General features: G+C 47.4%; 1 protein-coding gene across 1 annotated transcript; it reads left to right on the plus strand.

Annotated features, from left to right (window-relative positions):
- Positions 1-2,768: 2,768 nt before the first annotated feature.
- LOC121844014 (A-kinase anchor protein 13-like) lies at positions 2,769-17,183 on the plus strand. Its single transcript, XM_042313882.1, has 7 exons — positions 2,769-2,799; positions 3,009-3,482; positions 5,382-5,482; positions 11,449-11,813; positions 12,343-12,390; positions 14,813-15,002; positions 16,993-17,183. The coding sequence occupies exons 1-7, from the start codon at positions 2,769-2,771 to the stop codon at positions 17,173-17,175; spliced, it is 1,392 nt and encodes a 463-aa protein (XP_042169816.1). The 3' UTR covers positions 17,176-17,183.
- Positions 17,184-23,269: the final 6,086 nt, after the last annotated feature.

Below are 23,269 nucleotides of genomic sequence, written 5' to 3' on the forward strand. Positions count from 1 at the left end.
TAACACGCTGCTTGGTCCGTTGGTGGTGGGTGATTCTGTAACGGTTTTCTAGTGGTGATGAAGGAGAGTCGGACCAAACTGCAGCGTGTCGATTGCGATCCATATTTATTAAACAAAACGTAAACACGACTAAACACTAAACACTACAAAACAATAAACGTAATGAAAAACCGAAAACAGCCTATCTAGTGCAAACTAACAGAGAGTACAAGTAAGACACTAAGGACAATCACCCACGACAAACTCAAAGAATATGGCTGCCTAAATATGGTTCCCAATCAGAGACAACGATAAGCACCTGCCTCTGATTGAGAACCACTCCAGACAGCCATAGACCTTGCTAGACAACCCACTAAGCTACAATCCCAATACCACCACCAAAACCCCAAGACAAACACACCACAATTACAAAAACCCCATGCCACACCCTGGCCTGACCAAATACATAAAGATAAACACAAAATACTTTGACCAGGGCGTGACACCCCTGGTGCCTCACCACCCTAACACTACTCTACCCCTGGTACCTTACCACCCTAACACTACTCTACCCCTGGTACCTTACCATCCTAACACTACTCTACCCCTGGTACCTTACCACCCTAACACTACTCTACCCCTGGTACCTTACCACCCTAACACTTCTCTTCCTCTACCCCTGGTACCTTGTTACCTTACCAGGAACAGCAGAACCAGGGAGGAGAGGAGGAGAGCACAGTAGGAAGTGGGGAGGAGGAGAAAGACACAGATCACAGAGATCCACCTGTCCTCAGTGGAGTCACAGCAACAACAGAAGACATGGGACACACTCAGTCCCTGGAAGACGTGGCCAACTCAGATCCCTCATACACAGACCTGAAGGAGTGTCTCCAGGAAGGTAAGAGCTGTGTGGGGAGGGAAGCAGACAGCTGTCAGGAGAGCTGTTACACTGTTCACCCAGAGGACCAACCTGCAGACTGCTGTCAGGAGAGCTGTTACACCGTTCACCCAGAGGACCAACCTGCAGACTGCTGTCAGGAGGGCTGTTACACTGTTCACCCAGAGGACCAACCTGCAGACAGTGAATGGTTAACCACAACAGACTCTATCCCCACCACTAAGGGTCTGTCAGACTCTGACCCCTCTCCCCTGTCAGACCCTTCTACCCTGGACAATGGACAGGACATGCAGGAGGGTACAGCTGACTCTGTGAGATCATGTCCTATAGAGATAGAGGGCCTCAGTGAGGGTGAACCTCCACTGGAACAAAGTAAGAAAACAGCTTCTGCTAGGGCTGGGGAGGGCTCTGGTGGCTCTGGTGGCTCCACAGAGGAACAGTTTCACCCCTCTGAGAAGGGCAGCCACGGGGCTCAGGGAACTGGACTCCATTCTGGGGACTGTGATGATAGAGAAATGGGAGATGCCTATGGCCCTGTAGAAACATCTATGGACCATGCAGCTGAGATCTCAGCTATCAGTGGCTCTATGGACAGTACAGTAACAGCAGTATTAAATTGTGGAGCGTTGCTGTTCTCAGGAAGTAGGCCTGCTGATAGAGAATCTGCTGATACACCACCAGCACCCTTGTTAGAGCCTGAACCCCTGTTAGAGCCTGAACCCCTGTTAGAGCCTACACCACCAGAACCCCTGTTAGAGCCTACACCACCAGAACCCCTGTTAGAGCCTGAACCCCTGTTAGAGTCTACACCACCAGAACCCCTGTTAGAGCCTACACCACCAGAACCCCTGTTAGAGACTACACCAACAGAACCCCTGTTAGAGCCGGAACCCCTGTTAGAGCCTGAACCCCTGTTAGAGCCTACACCACCAGAACCCCTGTCAGAGCCTGAACCCCTGTTAGAGCCTGAACCCCTGTTAGAGCCTGAACCCCTGTTAGAGCCTACACCAACAGAACCCCTGTTAGAGCCTACACCACCAGAACCCCTGTTAGAGCCTGAACCCCTGTTAGAGTCTACACCAACAGAACCCCTGTTAGAGCCTACACCAACAGAACCCCTGTTAGAGCCTACACCACCAGAACCCCTGTTAGAGCCTACACCAACAGAACCCCTGTTAGAGCCTACACCACCAGAACCCCTGTTAGAGCCTGAACCCCTGTTAGAGCCTGAACCCCTGTTAGAGTCTACACCACCAGAACCCCTGTTAGAGCCTACACCACCAGAACCCCTGTTAGAGACTACACCAACAGAACCCCTGTTAGAGCCTGAACCCCTGTTAGAGCCTACACCACCAGAACCCCTGTTAGACCCTGAACCCCTGTTAGAGTCTACACCACCAGAACCCCTGTTAGACCCTGAACCCCTGTTAGAGCCGGCACTAGAGCCCTACATACCAGAACCCCTATTAGAGCTGACACTAGAGCCCGCAATAGAGCATCACTCAGAGTCCTCATCAGAGCCTCAGTCAGAGCAGGTGTTCGAGGGGGAACTGCCACTAGAGGGCAGTTACAGACAGGGTGACAGAGAAGGTGAGAGACAGGATGTCAGACAGGGCAAGCCCATAGAGGCTGGTGACTCTGGCCTCAGAGCTGAGATCATGGAGGGTGTGTTAGGGTCAGAGGTAACAGAGGGGAGAGTGTCTGTACCTGCAGACCTCCAGACAGACCACCAGACAGACTTGCAGGACAGTGAGTCCCCTCCAGAGGACAGGGATGGGACTACCCCCATGGATGGAGACCTCCCGCCCCCAGAAACAGGCTCCAACTCTGGGGAGCGTCTGGTGGAGCAGGTGGAGAGAAGGATGGAGAGGAGGGTGGAGAGGGTGTAGAGATGGAGATAACGGAGGTCCTACGGAGACCTAGTGAGCCCCCTCAGTTCTAGGGGAACACATTGGAGACCCCTCTGCAAGGACAGTGAATCAGGAGTCCTGTGGCACCAGGGCGGAGGAGGGGTCAGGACACTCAGACAGTCAACCTGCTACAGACCAAGCCCTCAACCTCAACCCCTCTGTAACCCTCGACTACTCTGTGACCCTAACCCTGACCCTCGACCCCTCTGTGACGTGGTCAGACTGTGGAGATGGAGATGATGTCACTGCTGTAGTGGTGTCCACATATACAGGGGATGTCCCACCTAACAGTCCAGTGTCACCTGAGAACATACCTGAGAACCTACCTGAGAACCTAAACGAGAACCTACCAGAGAATCTACCTGAGAATCTAAATGAGAACGCACCAGAGAACACACCAGAGAACGCTCCTGAGATCCTACCTGAGATCCAACCTGAGATCCTACCTGAGAACCTACCTGAAAACCTACCTGAGAACCTAACTGAGAACGCACCTGCGAACCTCCCTGAGATTCTACCTGAGAACGGACCTGAGAACGCACCTGAGATCCCACCTGAGATCCAACCTGAGGACCTACCTGAAAACCTACCTGAGATTCTATCTGGGAACCTGCATGAGATCCTACCTGAGAATCTACCTGAGAACCGAACAGATGCTGTCTGTTCTGCAAGTCACCTTACTGTCCCTGTTGAAGGTAAGGCTTCTTGTATCAAGTCACCTTACTGTCCCTGTTGAAGGCAAGGCTTCTTGCCTTCTTAATAGTTCCATTTCAGATCAGATGACAGTATGGATTAGTTCCATTTCAGATCAGATGACAGTATGGATTAGTTCCATTTCAGATCAGATGACAGTATGGATTAGTTCCAGTTCAGATCAGATGACAGTATGGATTAGTTCCATTTCAGATCAGATGACAGTATGGATTAGTTCCATTTCAGATCAGATGACAGTATGGATTAGTTCCATTTCAGATGAGATGACAGTATGGATTAGTTCCATTTCAGATCAGATGACAGTATGGATTAGTTCCATTTCAGATCAGATGACAGTATGGATTAGTTCCATTTCAGATGTGATGACAGTATGGATTAGTTCCATTTCAGATGTGATGACAGTATGGATTAGTTCCATTTCAGATGAGATGACAGTATGGATTAGTTCCTTTTCAGATGAGATGACAGTATGGATTAGTTCCATTTCAGATGAGATGACAGTATGGATTAGTTCCAATTCAGATGTGATGACAGTATGGATTAGTTCCATTTCAGATGAGATGACAGTATGGATTAGTTCCATTTCAGATGAGATGACAGTATGGATTAGTTCCATTTCAGATGAGATGACAGTATGGATTAGTTCCATTTCAGATGTGATGACAGTATGGATTAGTTCCATTTCAGATGAGATGACATTATGGATTAGTTCCATTTCAGATCAGATGACAGAATGGATTAGTTCCATTTCAGATGAGATGACAGTATGGATTAGTTCCATTTCAGATCAGATGACAGTATGGATTAGTTCCATTTCAGATGAGAAGTTCAGTATGACTCTTACCCGGGTAACAGTACGACTGGTGTTCCTCTTACCAGGGTAACAGTACGACTGGTGGTCCTCTTACCAGGGTAACAGTACGACTGGTGTTCCTCTTACCAGGGTAACAGTACGACTGGTGTTCCTCTTACCAGGGTAACAGTACGACTGGTGTTCCTCTTACCAGGGTAACAGTACGACTGGTGTTCCTCTTACCAGGGTAACAGTATGACTGGTGTTCCTCTTACCAGGGTAACAGTATGACTGGTGTTCCTCTTACCAGGGTAACAGTATGACTGGTGTTCCTCTTACCAGGGTAACAGTATGACTGGTGTTCCTCTTACCAGGGTAACAGTATGACTGGTGTTCCTCTTACCAGGTTAACAGTATGACTGGTGTTCCTCTTACCAGGGTAACAGTAGGACTGGTGTTCCTCTTACCAGGGTAACAGTATGACTGGTGTTCCTCTTACCAGGGTAACAGTACGACTGGTGTTCCTCTTACCAGGGTAACAGTATGACTGGTGTTCCTCTTACCAGGGTAACAGTATGACTGGTGTTCCTCTTACCAGGGTAACAGTATGACTGGTGTTCCTCTTACCAGGGTAACAGTATGACTGGTGTTCCTCTTACCAGGGTAACAGTATGACTTTTGTTCCTCTTACCAGGGTAACAGTATGACTGGTGTTCCTCTTACCAGGGTAACAGTATGACTGGTGTTCCTCTTACCAGGGTAACAGTATGACTGGTGTTCCTCTTAGCAGGGTAACAGTACGACTGGTGTTCCTCTTACCAGGGTAACAGTATGACTGGTGTTCCTCTTACCAGGGTAACAGTATGACTGGTGTTCCTCTTACCAGGGTAACAGTATGACTGGTGTTCCTCTTACCAGGGTAACAGTATGACTGGTGTTCCTCTTACCAGGGTAACAGTACGACTGGTGCCTCTTACCAGGGTAGCAATACGACTGTATGTTCCTGTCTGCATAAATAGGACCTTCTGAAGATGGTTGTCTGTTCCCATCTCTAACCTGTTGTCCTGTTGTGTTGTTCTGGTTGCAGACTGTCAGAGTGTGAGTAGTTTCAGCACTACTCTCCACAAAGACTCAGACAGCGACACTGAGAGCATCTTCAGCACAGGAGAGGACAGTGTTTTCCACAAGGTAAGACTTTTCTTTAGCCTGTTGAGTGTAGGGGGCAGTATTTGATGTTTGGATGAAAAACATACCCACATGAAACTGCCTATTTCTCAGGCCCAGAATATGCATATAATTGTCAGATTAGGATAGAAAACACTAAAGTTTCCAAACCTGTCAAAATATTGTCTGTGAGTATAACAGAACTGATATTGCATACGAAAACCTGAGGAAAATCAAACCAGGAAGTGCTGTTTTTCTTGAAAATTGGATGGCTGGGTGCCAGCAGCGTTTTGCATGCGCAACAGTTTGGAGCAGACATTTTTCTCTCTCTCCTATTGAAGAAAGTACAGTCCAGTTGAAATATTATCGATTATATATTGTAAAAACAACCTGAGGCTTGATTATAAAAAATGTTTGACATGTTTCTACAAACTTTACGGATACTATTTGGAGTTTTGTCTGCCTGGTCTTGACCGCTCGAGCCTGTGGATTTCTGAACATAATGCGCCAACCAATGGAGGTTTTTTGGATATAAAAATAATCTTTATGGAACAAAAGGAACATTTATTGTGTAACTGGGAGTCTCGTGAGTGCAAACATCCGAAGATCATCAAAGGTAAGCGATTAATTTTATTGCTTTTCTGACTTTAGTGAACAATCTACTTTGCTGCTAGCTGTTTGTAATGTTTTGTCCTTACATAAACGCTTGGTATGCTTTCATCGAAAAGCTTTTTTAAAATCTGACATGCCAGGTGGATTAACAACAAGCTAAGCTGTGTTTTGATGTATTGCACTTGACATGAAAATTTTTATATTTTTAGTAATTTAATTTGGCGCCCTGTAATTCAGCGGATGTTGACGAAAATGATCCTGCTAACGGGATGGGTACATCAGGAAGATTTTAAATAGGGATAATTTATTTGTCACTGTAATAGTTTGATGTTTGAATAGAGAATAACAATAGAGATGATGAAAAACTGCTGGTCAAACTGTGGCTTCAGGGTGGTTTGCTTTGTGTAAATGATAATGGGGGATGGTAGATAACTTCTCTATGAATGACTCCTGCTCTCCTCTCCTTTGCTCTACTCTCCTCTCCTTTGAGAGGTCTCTGCCTGGTCCTCTAGCCAGTGTTAGCTTTGCCGGCTGAACACCTGCGATTAAACAGGGACTCTTTGTCCCTTGCAAACTCAAACGTACAGTGAGAGGGTTTTTTTTTTTTTTTTTTGTGGTTCCTGAAGCGCTGCCTAAAAGCTTCAGGCACCAACTCATAAGCCCACAACACGGTAGTTTTAACTGTATCGTAGTGTAAACTGTCTTCCAGGGAGAGGGCAGCTACCACTTCCTGGGCTTTCCCAGACAATTTACATTGCAACAGGAGCAGCCAAACCTCGAGTGGCCAATGCAGCGCAGCGGCCACACGCTCAAACGCAGAGAAATAGGAAACAGCTTCCGCCTCCCGGAGGGAGCTGTATTTGTACTGACATCGAAGTGATGAAGAGCAGGTTGTGGAGTCGCACTGGCGCCAGCGGCTCCAGCTGTCGGATCCTCACCTCCTTGTCGTTATCCATTTTCCTCATTTCTAAATCAAACGTCATCTGTCTATCTCGCTCTTAATCTTTTGCTTGATTTCCAAACGGACCAGCCTCACCATCAGCCTAGCGGTCCCGTCTGAGCAACCGAAAGCAGAAGAGAAAGGATTGAATCTGGGAAATGTAAAGGGGGGTACGAGCAACCCCTTTCTCCACACCGTCCTTCGACTTGGCATCAGAAGGTCTACCCGTCTCCTCTCCTGAAGCCTCCATCTCATCTTTCAACAAGAAAATGTGTTCTCACTAAACCCTCCCTGACTAGCACCACAAGCTCAGCCTTTAGGGCTTTCCCAGGGATGAAGAGTCCATAATGGTCAGCTATGGGGCAAAGATCTACTTTACGCAACCCCACCAACCGATCAACAGAGGGCGCTTCAATAAACTGGGAGACTGCTGAGGCAGCCATCTTGTACACTGCAGCCTACTGAACACACGCAAACTAAACAAGTCACCCAAACTCACAGCCCACCATCACACCTCAATCACCAATCACAGAGCTCAGAGCAGCAGGCTCTGGTCACACCTCAATCCCCAATCACAGAGAGCTCAGAGCAGCAGGGTCCGGTCACACCTCAATCACCAATCACAGAGAGCTCAGAGCAGCAGGGTCCGGTCACACCTCAATCACCAATCACAGAGAGCTCAGAGCAGCAGGGTCCGGTCACACCTCAATCACCAATCACAGAGAGCTCAGAACAGCAGGGTCCGGTCACACCTCAATCACCAATCACAGAGAGCTCAGAGCAGCAGGGTCCGGTCACACCTCAATCACCAATCACAGAGCTCAGAGCAGCAGGGTCCGGTCACACCTCAATCATCAATCACAGAGCTCAGAGCAGCAGGCTCTGGTCACACCTCAATCCCCAATCACAGAGAGCTCAGAGCAGCAGGGTCCGGTCACACCTCAATCACCAATAACAGAGCTCAGAGCAGCAGGTTCCGGTGGGCTTAATGATCCCGGATGAGCCCCCATTATGTTATGTACGCCTCTAGGAGGGAACGCAACACCCTGCTACACTGTAGGTGGAGGTAAAGAGGTATGTGACTGTAGGTGGAGGTAAAGAGGTATGTGACTGTAGGTGGAGGTAAAGAGGTATGTGACTGTAGGTAGAGGTAAAGAGGTATGTGACTGTAGGTGGAGGTAAAGAGGTATGTGATTGTAGGTCGAGGTAAAGAGGTATGGGACTGTAGGTACATGTAGAGAGGTATGGGACTGTAGGTGGAGGTAAAGAGGTATGTGACTGTAGGTGGAGGTATGGGACTGTAGATGGAGGTATAGAGGTATGTGACTGTAGGTGGAGGTATGGGACTGTAGGTGGAGGTAGAGAGGTATGGGACTGTAGGTGGAGGTATAGAGGTATGTGACTGTAGGTGGAGGTATGGGACTGTAGGTGGAGGTAAAGAGGTATGGGACTGTAGGTGGAGGTAAAGAGGTATGGGACTGTAGGTGGAGGTAGAGAGGTATGGGACTGTAGGTGGAGGTAAAGAGGTATGGGACTGTAGGTGGAGGTATGTGGCTGTAGGTGGATGTAAAGAGGTATGGGACTGTAGGTTGAGGTATAGAGGTATGTGGCTGTAGGTTGATGTATAGAGGTATGTGGCTGTAGGTTGATGTAGAGAGGTATGGGACTGTAGGTGGATGTATAGAGGTGTGTGACTGTAGGTGGAGGTATAGAGGTATGTGGCTGTAGGTTGAGGTATAGAGGTGTGTGACTGTAGGTGGATGTATAGAGGTATGTGACTGTAGGTTGAGGTATAGAGGTATGTGGCTGTAGGTGGAGGTATAGAGGTATGTGACTGTAGGTTGAGGTATAGAGGTATGTGACTGTAGGTGCGGGTAAGGATGACAGAGGCAGAGAATATTACCGTTTACTGGGAATTAATTTCCTCCTTCACACGGTAAATTGAGGAAAAGGGGCTGGACTGAGCCAAAGCTAATGGAGCCCACTCTCTTACCTTACCTACCCTCTCCTACCCTCTCCTACCTTACCTACCCTCTCCTACCTTACCTACCCTCTCCTACCTTACCTACCCTCTCCTACCTTACCTACCCTCTCCTACCTACCCACCACTTACCTAACCTTAACGCCACCTGGCGCGCTAACCAAAATACAGGGGATGGTCCTCCCAGGTCTTACCTAGTGTGCATAGAGAAAGAAAGAGAGAAAGAGAGAAAGAGAGAGCATACTTAAATTCACACAGGACACCGGATAACAGACTGACCCTAGCCCTCGACACATAAACTACTGCAGCATAAATACAGGCGGCTGAGACAGGAGGGGTCAGGAGACACTGTGGCCCCATCCGATGTTACCCCCGGACAGGGTCAAACAGGAAGGATATAACCCCACCCACTTTGCCAAAGCACAGCCCCCACACCACTAGAGGGATATCTTCAACCAACAACTTACCATCCTGAGACAAGGCCGAGTATAGCCCACAAAGATCTCCGCCATGGCACAACCCAAGGGGGGCGCCAACCCAGAAAGGAAGATCACGTCAGTGACTCAACCCACACAAGTGACACACCCCTCCTAGGGACGGCATGAAAGAGCACCAGTAAGCCAGTGACTCAGCCCCTGTAATAGGGTTAGAGGCAGAGAATCCCAGTGGAAAGAGGGGAACCGGCCAGGCAGAGACAGCAAGGGCGATTTGTTGCTCCAGTGCCTTTCCGTTCACCTTCACACTCCTGGGCCAGACTACACTCAATCATATGACCCACTGAAGAGATGAATCTTCAGTAAAAACTTAAAGGTTGAGACCGAGTTTGCGTCTCTGACATGGGTAGGCAGACCGTTCCATAAAAATTGAGCTCTATAGGAGAAAGCCCTGCCTCCAGCTGTTTGCTTAGAAATTCTAGGGACAATTAGGAGGCCTGCGTCTTGTGACCGTAGCGTACGTGTAGGTATGTACGGCAGGACCAAATCAGAGAGATAGGTAGGAGCAAGCCCATGTAATGCTTTGTAGGTTAGCAGTAAAACCTTGAAATCAGCCCTTGCCTTAACAGGAAGCCAGTATAGGGAGGCTTACAGGGAAGACATCCTCCTCCCTCATGTGGTACCCTTCCTGCAGGCTCATCCTGACATGACCCTCCAGCATGACAACGCCACCAGCCATACTGCTCGTTCTGTGTGTGATTTCCTGCAAGACAGGAATGTCAGTGTTCTGACATGGTCAGCGAAGAGCCCGGATCTGGGACCTTTGGATCGGAGGGTGAGGGCTAGGGCCATTCCCCCCAGAAATGGCTTGGAACTTGCAGGTGCCTTGGTGGAAGAGTGGGGTAACATCTCACAGCAAGAATTGGCAAATCTGGTACAGTTGATGAGGAGGAGATGCACTGCAGTACTTAATGCAGCTGGTGACCACACCAGATACTGACTGTTACTTTTGATTTTGACCTCCCCTTTGTTCAGGGACACATTATTCCATTTCTGTTAGTCACATGTCTGTGGAACTTGTTCAGTTTATGTCTCAGTTGTTAAATCTTGTTATGTTCATACAAATATTTAATATGTTTAAGTTTGCTGAAAAAAACCCCGCAGGGTGACAGTGACAGCACATGTATTTTTTTGCTGAGTTTATTACATACAGTACAGTGAACCACTAGGAGGATGTTAGACTCATGACAGTGTCCTGTATCTATTACATACAGTACAGTGAATCACTAGACTCATGACAGTGTCCTGTATCTATTACATACAGTACAGTGAACCACTAGACTCATGACAGTGTCCTGTATCTATTACATACAGTACATTGAACCACTAGACTCATGACAGTGTCCAGTATCTATTACATACAGTACAGTGAACCACTAGACTCATGACAGTGTCCAGTATCTTTTACATACAGTACAGTGAACCACTAGGAGGATGGTAGACTCATGACAGTGGCCAGTATCTATTACATACAGTACATTGAACCACTAGGAGGATGGTAGACTCATGACAGTGTCCAGTATCTATTACATTCAGTACAGTGAACCACTAGGAGGATGGCAGACTCATTACAGTGTCCAGCGGATCAAGTATTTTTTATTTTACCTTTATTTAACTAGGCAAGTCAGTGAAGAACAAATTATTATTTTCAATGACAGCCTAGGAACAGTGGGTTAACTGCCATGTTCAGGGGCAGAACGACATATTTGTACCTTGTCAGCTTGGGGATTCGATCTTGCAACCTTTCGGTTCCTAGTCCAACGCTCTAACCACTAGGCTACCCTGCCGCCCCTATTATTCAGTCCTCTCAGTTATTGGTCTCTCTCCTGTCATCTCCCACATAACATCTCTCTCTCTCTCTCTCTCTCTCTCTCTCTGTCTCTGTCTCTGTCTCTCTCTGTCTCTCTGTCTCTCTCTCGTAACTAAGCTCCCCCTGATCTGTCTAACTGCTCTCCGTTTCCAGGGGGATGATACGGTGATGGGGGACAGCACCAGTGAGGTGTCTGTATCCTGTTCCTCCACAGATGACACGGCCAGCGGGGGTCCGACCAGCTCCAGCCCAGAGAGTTGTGTGGAGGGGGGCCTGGGGGAGAGGGGCTGCAGGGACCACGGCCGCAGCTGGAGCCCTGTAGAGGGCCACACACAAGGGCCCACGGCAAGAGAAGGTCCAGGAGGAGAGGCAGAGGAAGAGGTGAAGGACAGACTGACGGAGGTGCCACGGCGCCCAGCTAAACATCGTCCCAGCATCAGGTCTCTGTCTCCGTTCAGACGCCACAGCTGGGGAGCAGGGAAGAACACAGCAGGAAACGGAGACATGAACCAATGCAGGTACAGGAGACTGGAGCTGAACTGAGCAGGGCCGGGAGGGTCTGAGGAGGGTCTGTTGAGGCACAACTTTTACCAGCACAACAGTTGCAGTCATGTGGATACACTTTACTGTTCTTTACTGTACTTTACTGTAAATTACTGTACGTTACTGTACAATACTATACTTTACTTTACAATACTGTACATTACTGTACAATACTATACTTTACTGTACAATACTATACTTTACTGTACAATACTGTAAATTACTGTACGTTACTGTACAATACTATACTTTACTTTACAATACTGTAAATTACTGTACAATACTATACTTTACTGTACAATACTATACTTTACTGTACAATACTGTAAATTACTGTACGTTACTGTACAATACTGTAAATTACTGTATGTTACTGTACTATACTTTCCACACCCATCCATCAGTTTTGATCACTGATCATAACATGCCAGGCTGTCATCTTGATGTGTGTAGAAATCCATTTAATCTCTCGTTCCTCTCGTCCTGTATCTTTTTCTCCTTCAGGGCCACACAAAGTCCCGGGGAAGGAAAGCCAACGTTTCACAGGAGAAGGTACTAATGGAACTTATATTATGTTCATTAGATTGACCTTGTTTAACAATGGAAGCACTACAACGCCCCAAAATACTGAATCCTCATACTGAAAATTTAGTACATCACAACACCCCAAAGTACTGCATCCTCATACTGAACATTTAGTACATTACAACACCCCAAAGTACTGCATCCTCATACTGAACATTTAGTACATTACAACACCCCAAAGTACTGCATCCTCATACTGAACATTTAGTACATTACAACACCCCAAAGTACTGCGTCCTCATACTGAATATTTAGTACATCACAACGCCCCAAAGTACTGCGTCCCCATACTGAACACTGATGCTCAGTTCCACTCAGACCCTCTCCCTCTCCACTCAGACCCTCTCCCTCTCCACTCAGACCCTTTCCCTCTCCACTCAGACCCTTTCCCTCTCCACCTCTCCACTCAGACCCTCTCCCTCTCCACTCAGACCCTCTCCCTCTCCACTCAGACCCCTCCACTCAGACCCCTCCACTCCACTCAGACCTTTCCCTCTGACTCAGACCCATCCCTCTCCACTCAGACCATTCCCTCTCCACCAGACCCTCTCCCTCTCCACTGAGTTCTCCCTCTCCACTCAGACCCTCTGTCTCAGTGGTTCTCAGACCCTGGTCCCTCTCCAAGGACCCTTTGTCTGTGTCCATCAGACCCTCTGGTTGTCTCAGAGGTACTGTGGTTCCCCCTCCCTCAGACCAAACCATTGACTGTCTAAGGTACTGTGGTTGTCTATGGTACTGTGGTTGTCTAAGGTACTGTCTGTGTGATTGGTACTCTGGTGGTTCTAAGGTACTGTGGTTGTCTAAGGTACTGTGTCTGTTTGGTTCTGTGGTTGTTTAAGGTACTGTGGTCTGTTTGATTGGTACTGTGGTTGTCTAAGGTACTGTGGTTGTCTAAGGTACTGTGGTTGTCTATGGTACTGTGGTTGTCTAAGGTACTGTCTGTGTGATTGGTACTGTGGTTGTCTAAGGTACTGTGGTTGTCTAAGGTACTGTGGTTGTTTAAGGTACTGTGGTTGTTTCAGGTACTGTGGTTGTTTCAGGTACTGTGGTTGTCTATGGTACTGTGTCTGTGTGATTGGTACTGTGGTTGTACTGTGTTGTCTGACTGTTCTGTGTGATTGGTTCTAAGGTACTGTGTGTCTGAGTGGTTCTGCCGTGGTTTTTCCAATGTGCCATACCATTCTGTAGCACCCCGCAAGCTGTGCTGCAGTATGACACAACTTTTATAGGAAGAACTAGTGTACATGACTCAGGCTGGTTCCCAGAGTATCCCTGTACAATATCGTCACCAGACTCCATCATCATCAACCATCTCCCTGTACAATATCTTCACCAAACTCCATCATCATCAACCATCTCCCTGTACAATATCTTCACCAGACTCCATCATCATCAACCATCTCCCTGTACAATATCTTCACCAAACTCCATCATCATCAACCATCTCCCTGTACAATATCTTCACCAAACTCCATCATCATCAACCATCTCCCTGTCCACCTTCCTCTGATCAAGACATGAACTGATCAAGACATGACCTGTCCTCTCCATCTCCCTGTCCACCTTCCTCTGGTTGTGAAGGTGGCGTCTGATGGTGCTTTTTGAAACCTGGTGACCCCAAGGCCTGCAAATCTTTCACAGTGATTCTTGGGGATTTTGTTGCTTCTCTCACCATCCTCCTCCCTATCCTGGGGGGCAAAATGAATTTGCATCTTCTACCGGTGAGGTTTTCAACTGTTCCATATCTTTTGAATTTTCTAATAATTGCCCTGACAGTGCTCAGTGGTATATTCAATAGTTTGTGGATCTTCTTGTAGCCATGACCAGATTTATGAAGGTCTACGACCATCTGTCTCTTTTGAACTGCCAGTTCCTTTCTCCATGGTGTTGGATGACAAAGGGATATTGCATGCCTGTTACCTCATTTTATACCCTAGTGAAACAGGAAGTGATGTAATGGCTCAATATAGTTCTTTAACACTTAGATGCACTTAATTAAATAAGTGGAATTTAATTCCTGGTTTAATTGTGGTAGATGTTATTTACAATCATGTTTAAGGGTGCCATTAATTGTGAAACCTTGATTTTGGAGGACATTGATTTTTAATTAAATCGATAAATTATTTTGGTTGGTTCCGTTGAAACATGATTAAAGTCCAGTATTTCTCACATGTTGGTATTTTGAGTTTATCTCTATATTTATATTGTTAATATATTTTTTATATATTGCATTACCAGTCAGGGCTGCCAGTCATTTTGGAGCCCACTGTACATTGCCACTCAGTGTCTACGATACAGCACGTTATTAGGGTAATTTATAGTATGGTACACCACAATCTGTAATATGTCCTATGTACAGTCCAGCAGATTGACTTGTTCTTCTTCTCAGCTACAGCCTGGAGGGTCTGAGTGAAGTAAGTGATGATGGGAAGTCGGCCCTGGGCGCCATTACCCAGGAGGCCAGGCTGCGGGGAGTGGTCTGTCACCAGGGCAGCAACGAGGAGAGGGTCAGGTCTCTAGAATCTCTGACAGAAGAACACCAATCTGAGCTGGGGGTTCGCACCACGGAGCGCGGACAGGTAAGTCATTATGGATCTACTACACAGTCTCCACCTAACATTCAAATAGTTGTATTGTTGTGGGGCGGCAGGTAGCCTAGTGGTTAGAGGCAGGTAGACTAGTGGTTAGAGGCAGGTAGCCTAGTGGTTAGAGGCAGGTAGCCTAGTGGTTAGAGGCAGGTAGCCTAGTGGTTAGAGGCAGGTAGCCTAGTGGTTAGAGGCAGGTAGCCTAGTGGTTATGGTAGACTAGTGGTTAGAGGCGGGTAGCCTAGTGGTTAGAGGTTAGGTAGTCTAGTGGTTAGAGGCAGGTAGCCTAGTGGTTAGAGGTTAGGTAGACTAGTGGTTAGAGGCAGGTAGCCTAGTGGTTAGAGGAAGGTAGCCTAGTGGTTAGAGGCAGGTAGCCTAGTGGTTAGAGGCAGGTAGCCTAGTGGTTAGAGGCAGGTAGCCTAGTGGTTAGAGGCATGTAGCCTAGTGGTTAGAGGAAGGTAGCCTAGTGGTTAGAGGCAGGTAGCCTAGTGGTTAGAGTCAGGTAGCCTAGTGGTTAGAGGCAGGTAGCCTAGTGGTTAGAGGCATGTAGCCTAGTGGTTAGAGGCAGGTAGCCTAGTGGTTAGAGGAAGGTAGACTAGTGGTTAGAGGCAGGTAGCCTAGTGGTTAGAGGCAGGTAGCCTAGTGGTTAGAGGCAGGTAGCCAGTGGTTTAGCCCGATGGTTAGAGGCAGGTTAGTGGTTAGAAGCAGGTAGCCTAGTGGTTAGAGGTTAGGTAGACTAGTGGTTAGAGGCAGGTAGCCTAGTGGTTAGATGCAGGTAGCCTAGTGGTTAGAGGCAGGTAGCCTAGTGGTTAGAGGCAGGTAGCCTAGTGGTTAGAGGCAGGTAGCCTAGTGGTTAGAGGCAGGTAGCCTAGTGGTTAGAGGCAGGTAGCCTAGTGGTTAGAGGCAGGTAGCCTAGTGGTTAGAGGCAGGTAGCCTAGTGGTTATAGGCGGTAGACTAGTGGTTAGAGGCAGGTAGCCTAGTGGTTAGAGGTTAGGTAGTCTAGTGGTTAGAGGTTAGGTAGTCTAGTGGTTAGAGGCAGGTAGCCTAGTGGTTAGAGGTTAGGTAGACTAGTGGTTAGAGGCAGGTAGCCTAGTGGTTAGAAGAAGGTAGCCTAGTGGTTAGAGGCAGGTAGCCTAGTGGTTAGAGGAAGGTAGACTAGTGGTTAGAGGCAGGTAGCCTAGTGGTTAGAGGCAGGTAGCCTAGTGGTTAGAGGCAGGTAGCCAGTGGTAGCGATGGTTAGAGGCAGGTAGCCTAGTGGTTAGAGGCAGGTAGCCTAGTGGTTAGAGATAGGTAGCCTAGTGGTTAGAGGCAGGTAGCCTAGTGGTTAGAGGCAGGTAGCCTAGTGGTTAGAGGCAGGTAGCCTAGTGGTTAGATGCAGGTAGCCTAGTGGTTAGAGGCAGGTAGCCTAGTGGTTAGAGGCAGGTAGCCTAGTGGTTAGAGGCAGGTAGCCTAGTGGTTAGAGGCAGGTAGCCTAGTGGTTAGAGGAAGATAGTCTAGTGGTTAGAGGCAGGTAGCCTAGTGGTTAGAGGTTAGGTAGACTAGTGGTTAGAGGCAGGTAGCCTAGTGGTTAGAAGAAGGTAGCCTAGTGGTTAGAGATAGGTAGCCTAGTGGTTAGAGCCGGGTAGCCTAGTGGTTCGAGGCGGGTAGCCTAGTGGTTCGAGGCGGGTAGCCTAGTGGTTCGAGGCGGGTAGCCTAGTGGTTAGAGGCGGGTAGCCTAGTGGTTAGAGGCGGGTAGACTAGAGGTTAGAGGCGGGTAGACTAGTGGTTAGAGCGTTGGGCTAGTAACCAAAATGGTTGCAAGATCAAATCCCCAAGCTGACAAGTTCAAAATCTGTTGTTCTGCCCCTGAACAAGGCAGTTAACCCACTGTTCCTCGGCCGCCATTGACATTTGTTTGATTGTTCTTAGCTGTCTTGCCTAGTTAAATAAAGGTAAATAAAATGATGATGTGATTGGTTGATTGTTTTTGTTTTTCTACATCAGAAGTCCAGGAGGTATCGTCCATTGAGACACAGTTGTCCTCCCATGACACTCCCCCTGACCAAGTCAGTGTCCACGCTCAGAATCAACCAGAGAGACATGGATAGTCAGTACAGTATACCTCTTAGTCTAACCCTGACCTTGCCCCTGACCCTAACCAAGTCAGTGTCCTTCATCCCCATCTGATAGTTTGGTGTCTCCATTCAGTCTCAGTGCTCCATCCCTCTCTATCAGGTCTAGTTCCTGTGACATGTTGGGTTCTCTATCAGGTCTAGGTCCTGTGACATGTAGGGTTCTCTATCAGGTCTAGTTCCTGTGATAACGGGGTTACTATCCGGTCTAGTTCCTGTGACATGTAGGGTTCTCTATCAGGTCTAGGTCCTGTGACATGTAGGGTTCTCTATCAGGTCTAGGTCCTGTGATAACGGGGTTACTATCAGGTCTAGATCCTGTGACATGTTGGGTTCTCTATCAGGTCTAGTTCCTGTGACATGTTGGGTTCTCTACCAGGTCTAGTTCCTGTGACATGTTGGGTTCTCTATCAGGTCTAGTTCCTGTGACATGTTGGGTTCTCCATCAGGTCTAGTTTCTGTGACATGTTGGGTTCTCTATCAGGTCTAGTTCCTGTGAAATGTAGGGTTCTCTATCAGGTCTAGGTCCTGTGACATGTAGGGTTCTCTATCAGGTCTAGGTCCTGTGATAACGGGGTTACTATCAGGTCTAGATCCTGTGACATGTAGGGTTCTCTACTAGATCTAGTTCCTGTGACATGTTGGGTTCTCTATCAGGTCTAGATCCTGTGACATGTAGGGTTCTCTAGTAGGTCTAGTTCTTGTGACATGTTGGGTTCTCTATCAGGTCTAGTTCCTGTGACATGTAGGGTTCTCTAGTAGGTCTAGTTCTTGTGACATGTTGGGTTCTCTATCAGGTCTAGTTCCTGTGACATGTTGGGTTCTCTATCAGGTCTAGTTCCTGTGAAATGTAGGGTTCTCTATCAGGTCTAGGTCCTGTGACATGTAGGGTTCTCTATCAGGTGTAGGTCCTGTGACATGTAGGGTTCTCTATCAGGTCTAGGTCCTGTGACATGTAGGGTTCTCTATCAGGTCTAGATCCTGTGATAACGAGTTCTCTATCAGGTCTAGATCCCGTGACATGTAGGGTTCTCTACCAGGTCTAGGTCCTGTGATAACGAGTTCTCTATCAGGTCTAGTTCCTGTGACATGTTGGGTTCTCTATCAGGTCTAGTTCTTGTGACATGTAGGGTTCTCTATCAGGTCTAGGTCCTGTGACATGTTGGGTTCTCTACCAGGTCTAGTTCCTGTGACATGTTGGGTTCTCTATCAGGTCTAGTTCCTCTGACATGTTGGGTTCTCTATCAGGTCTAGTTCCTGTGACATGTAGGGTTCTCTATCAGGTCTAGTTCCTGTGAAATGTAGGGTTCTCTATCAGGTCTAGGTCCTGTGACATGTAGGGTTCTCTATCAGGTCTAGGTCCTGTGATAACAGGGTTACTATCAGGTCTAGATCCTGTGACATGTAGGGTTCTCTACTAGGTCTAGTTCCTGTGACATGTTGGGTTCTCTATCAGGTCTAGATCCTGTGACATGTAGGGTTCTCTATTAGGTCTAGTTCTTGTGACATGTAGGGTTCTCTACTAGGTCTAGTTCCTGTGACATGTTGGGTTCTCTATCAGGTCTAGTTCCTGTGAGATTTTGGGTTCTCTACCAGGTCTAGTTCCTGTGACATGTTGGGTTCCCTATCAGGTCTAGTTCCTGTGACATGTTGGGTTCTCTATCAGGTCTAGTTCCTGTGAAATGTAGGGTTCTCTATCAGGTCTAGATCCTGTGACATGTAGGGTTCTCTACTAGGTCTAGTTCTTGTGACATGTTGGGTCTCTATCAGGTCTATGTCCTGTGACATGTAGGGTTCTCTATCAGGTGTAGGTCCTGTGACATGTTGGGTCTCTATCAGGTCTAGGTCCTGTGACATGTAGGGTTCTCTATCAGGTCTAGGTCCTGTGACATGTAGGGTTCTCTATCAGGTCTAGATCCTGTGATAACGAGTTCTCTATCAGGTCTAGATCCCGTGACATGTATGGTTCTCTACCAGCTCTAGGTCCTGTGATAACGAGTTCTCTATCAGGTCTAGTTCCTGTGACATGTTGGGTTCTCTATCAGGTCTAGTTCTTGTGACATGTAGGGTTCTCTATCAGGTCTAGGTCCTGTGACATGTTGGGTTCTCTACCAGGTCTAGTTCCTGTGACATGTCGGGTTCTCTATCAGGTCTAGTTCCTCTGACATGTTGGGTTCTCTATCAGGTCTAGTTCCTGTGACATGTAGGGTTCTCTACCAGGTCTAGGTCCTGTGATAACGGGGTCTCTACCAGGTCTAGGTCCTGTGACATGTAGGGTTCTCTATCAGGTCTAGATCCTGTGACATGTAGGGTTCTCTACCGGGTCTAGGTCTGTGATAACGGGGTCTCTACCAGGTCTAGGTCCTGTGACATGTAGGGTTCTCTACCAGGTCTAGGTCCTGTGACATGTAGGGTTCTCTATCAGGTCTAGGTCCTGTGACATGTTGGGTTCTCTACCAGGTCTAGGTCCTGTGATATGTAGGGTTCTCTATCAGTTCTAGGTCCTGTGATAATGGGTTCTCTACCAGGTCTAGGTTCTGTGATATGTAGGGTTCTCTTATTGTTCTAGGTCCTGTGATAACGGGTTCTCTATCAGGTCTAGGTCCTGTGACATGTAGGGTTCTCTATCAGGTCTAGATCCTGTGATAACGAGTTCTCTATCAGGTCTAGATCCCGTGACATGTAGGGTTCTCTACCAGGTCTAGGTCCTGTGATAACGGTTCTCTATCAGGACTAGTTCCTGTGACATGTTGGGTTCTCTATCAGGTCTAGTTCTTGTGACATGTAGGGTTCTCTATCAGGTCTAGGTCCTGTGACATGTTGGGTTCTCTACCAGGTCTAGTTCCTGTGACATGTTGGGTTCTCTATCAGGTCTAGATCCTGTGACATGTAGGGTTCTCTACTAGGTCTAGTTCTTGTGACATGTAGGGTTCTCTACTAGGTCTAGTTCCTGTGACATGTTGGGTTCTCTATCAGGTCTAGATCCTGTGACATGTAGGGTTCTCTACTAGGTCTAGTTCTTGTGACATGTAGGGTTCTCTACTAGGTCTAGTTCCTGTGACATGTTGGGTTCTCTATCAGGTCTAGTTCCTGTGAGATTTTGGGTTCTCTACCAGGTCTAGTTCCTGTGACATGTTGGGTTCCCTATCAGGTCTAGTTCCTGTGACATGTTGGGTTCTCTATCAGGTCTTGTTCCTGTGAAATGTAGGGTTCTCTATCAGGTCTAGATCCTGTGACATGTAGGGTTCTCTACTAGGTCTAGTTCTTGTGACATGTTGGGTCTCTATCAGGTCTATGTCCTGTGACATGTAGGGTTCTCTATCAGGTGTAGGTCCTGTGACATGTTGGGTCTCTATCAGGTCTAGGTCCTGTGACATGTAGGGTTCTCTATCAGGTCTAGATCCTGTGATAACGAGTTCTCTATCAGGTCTAGATCCCGTGACATGTATGGTTCTCTACCAGGTCTAGGTCCTGTGATAATGAGTTCTCTATCAGGTCTAGTTCCTGTGACATGTTGGGTTCTCTATCAGGTCTAGTTCTTGTGACATGTAGGGTTCTCTATCAGGTCTAGGTCCTGTGACATGTTGGGTTCTCTACCAGGTCTAGTTCCTGTGACATGTTGGGTTCTCTATCAGGTCTAGTTCCTCTGACATGTTGGGTTCTCTATCAGGTCTAGTTCCTGTGACATGTAGGGTTCTCTACCAGGTCTAGGTCCTGTGATAACGGGGTCTCTACCAGGTCTAGGTCCTGTGACATGTAGGGTTCTCTATCAGGTCTAGATCCTGTGACATGTAGGGTTCTCTACCGGGTCTAGGTCCTGTGATAATGGGGTCTCTACCAGGTCTAGGTCCTGTGACATGTTGGGTTCTCTACCAGGTCTAGGTCCTGTGATATGTAGGGTTCTCTATCAGTTCTAGGTCCTGTGATAATGGGTTCTCTACCAGGTCTAGGTCCTGTGATATGTAGGGTTCTCTATCAGTTCTAGGTCCTGTGATAACGGGTTCTCTACCAGGTCTAGGTTCTGTGATATGTAGGGTTCTCTTATTGTTCTAGGTCCTGTGATAACGGGTTCTCTATCAGGTCTAGGTCCTGTGACATGTTGGGTCTCTATCAGGTCTATGTCCTGTGACATGTAGGGTTCTCTATCAGGTGTAGGTCCTGTGACATGTTGGGTCTCTATCAGGTCTACGTCCTGTGACATGTAGGGTTCTCTATCAGGTGTAGGTCCTGTGACATGTTGGGTCTCTATCAGGTCATGTCCTGTGACATGTAGGGTTCTCTATCAGGTGTATGTCCTGTGACATGTAGGGTTCTCTATCAGGTCTATGTCCTGTGACATGTAGGGTTCTCTATCAGGTGTAGGTCCTGTGACATGTACGGTTCTCTATCAGGTGTAGGTCCTGTGACATGTAGGGTTCTCTATCAGGTCTAGGTCCTGTGACATGTTGGGTTCTCTATCAGATGTGCCTGTAGGTCATGTCAGTAGTAGGTCCATGTGTTTAACAGGTGCCCTGAGCCTTCATTCCTCCTGAAATGTCAGTGTTGTTGGGAGTGTGTGAGTTTGATGCATGTTCTGAGTTTGTCCTACCCTCCTCCGTACCCCTCCTTCAGCCACCGGACGGACCAGACACAGGAGGAGACTCTCCTTCTCTTTCAACCTCTCTCCCATTCTCCCCAAATCTAAATCAATCCTTTCTCTGGCCTCGTCATCTAGTGATGATGAGGACTCTGTTTGTAAGTACCCTTCGATATATAGGGCGCTTATAGTAAGTACACTAGGATAGAGGGCTCTTCGAGTTAGTACACTGAGGTAGTTATCCCCAGTTGACTGCACCAGTACCCTCTTAGTATTGTAGCTACAGGATCAGTGTTAATCAACAGATGTAACCTAGAACTCTGGGATTGCTGTTGATGTAGTTGCTAACCAGCTGTGGGTCCTTCAGTGAGCTAGACAGCTGAAGTATAAAAGCCTGTTGTTGACCCATCCTCTTAGCAGGTCAGAGCTAGCATCCTAGGAATCAACCCGTGGATACTGTAGGTAATAATAAATAATATAGCATGGCTTTCCACTGGTAGAAACGATGTTGTTACTATAGCTGTTGATATACTCTCCTTCACCAGCTCTCCGTCTATATTTCGTTGTGAAAGCTCATTGACTGAGCTATATACAGTATTTAAGACCAACATTTTCTCTCCTCCAACCCGCTGCATTAAAATAGATAATCTGCTTTTATCCCTGATTAGGAGAAGACTTGGGGCTGTATGATTATAAGAAGGCCTGGGGCTGTGTGATTATGAGAAGACTTGGGGATGTGTGATTATGAGAAGACTTGGGGATGTGTGATTATGAGAAGACTTGGGGCTGTGTGATTATGAGAAGACTTGGGGCTGTGTGATTATGAGAAGACTTGGGGCTGTGTGATTAGGAGAAGACTTGGGGCCGTGTGATTATGAGAATACTTGGGGCTGTGTGATTAGGAGAAGACTTTGGGCCGTGTGATTAGGAGAAAACTTGGGGCTGTGTGATTAGGAGAAGACTTGGGGCTGTGTGATTAGGAGAAGACTTGGGGCCGTGTGATTAGGAGAAGACTTGGGGTCGAGTGCTGATTCAGGAAAATTGTAGCCTTTCAGATCATAATGAATTAGATTACATGGACAGGTGGGGACCTGAACCTAGACCAACACTCTTACCCTGAGACTGATCCTAGACCTGATCCTAGATCACCACTCCTACCCTGAAACCTGATCCTAGATCAGCACTCCTACCCTGAGACCTGATCCTAGACCAACACTCCTACCCTGAGACCTGATCCGAGACCTGATCCTAGATCAGCACTCCTACCCTGAAACCTGATCCTAGATCAGCACCCCTACCCTGAGACCTGATCCTAGATCAGCACTCCTACCCTGAGACCTGATCCTAGATCAGCACTCCTACCCTGAGTTGCTTGATAGGTTGATCTAACTGACCCCTGGGGGTTATAGATGGTCCTTTCCATCTCCTCTTCCTCTTCAGGTACCAGGTCATTCTCCAGCACTTCTGGCTCTCTGGCTTACAGGTGAGGAAGGACTACTGCATTACTCATTACAGAGTTACAGCACATGTGGTGTGTAGTGTGTTGTGGGTGTGGCATGTCACATGCTTATAT

The sequence above is a fragment of the Oncorhynchus tshawytscha genome, unplaced genomic scaffold (genome assembly GCF_018296145.1).
Source record: "Oncorhynchus tshawytscha isolate Ot180627B unplaced genomic scaffold, Otsh_v2.0 Un_contig_18505_pilon_pilon, whole genome shotgun sequence".
Taxonomy (NCBI): Eukaryota; Metazoa; Chordata; class Actinopteri; order Salmoniformes; family Salmonidae; genus Oncorhynchus; species Oncorhynchus tshawytscha.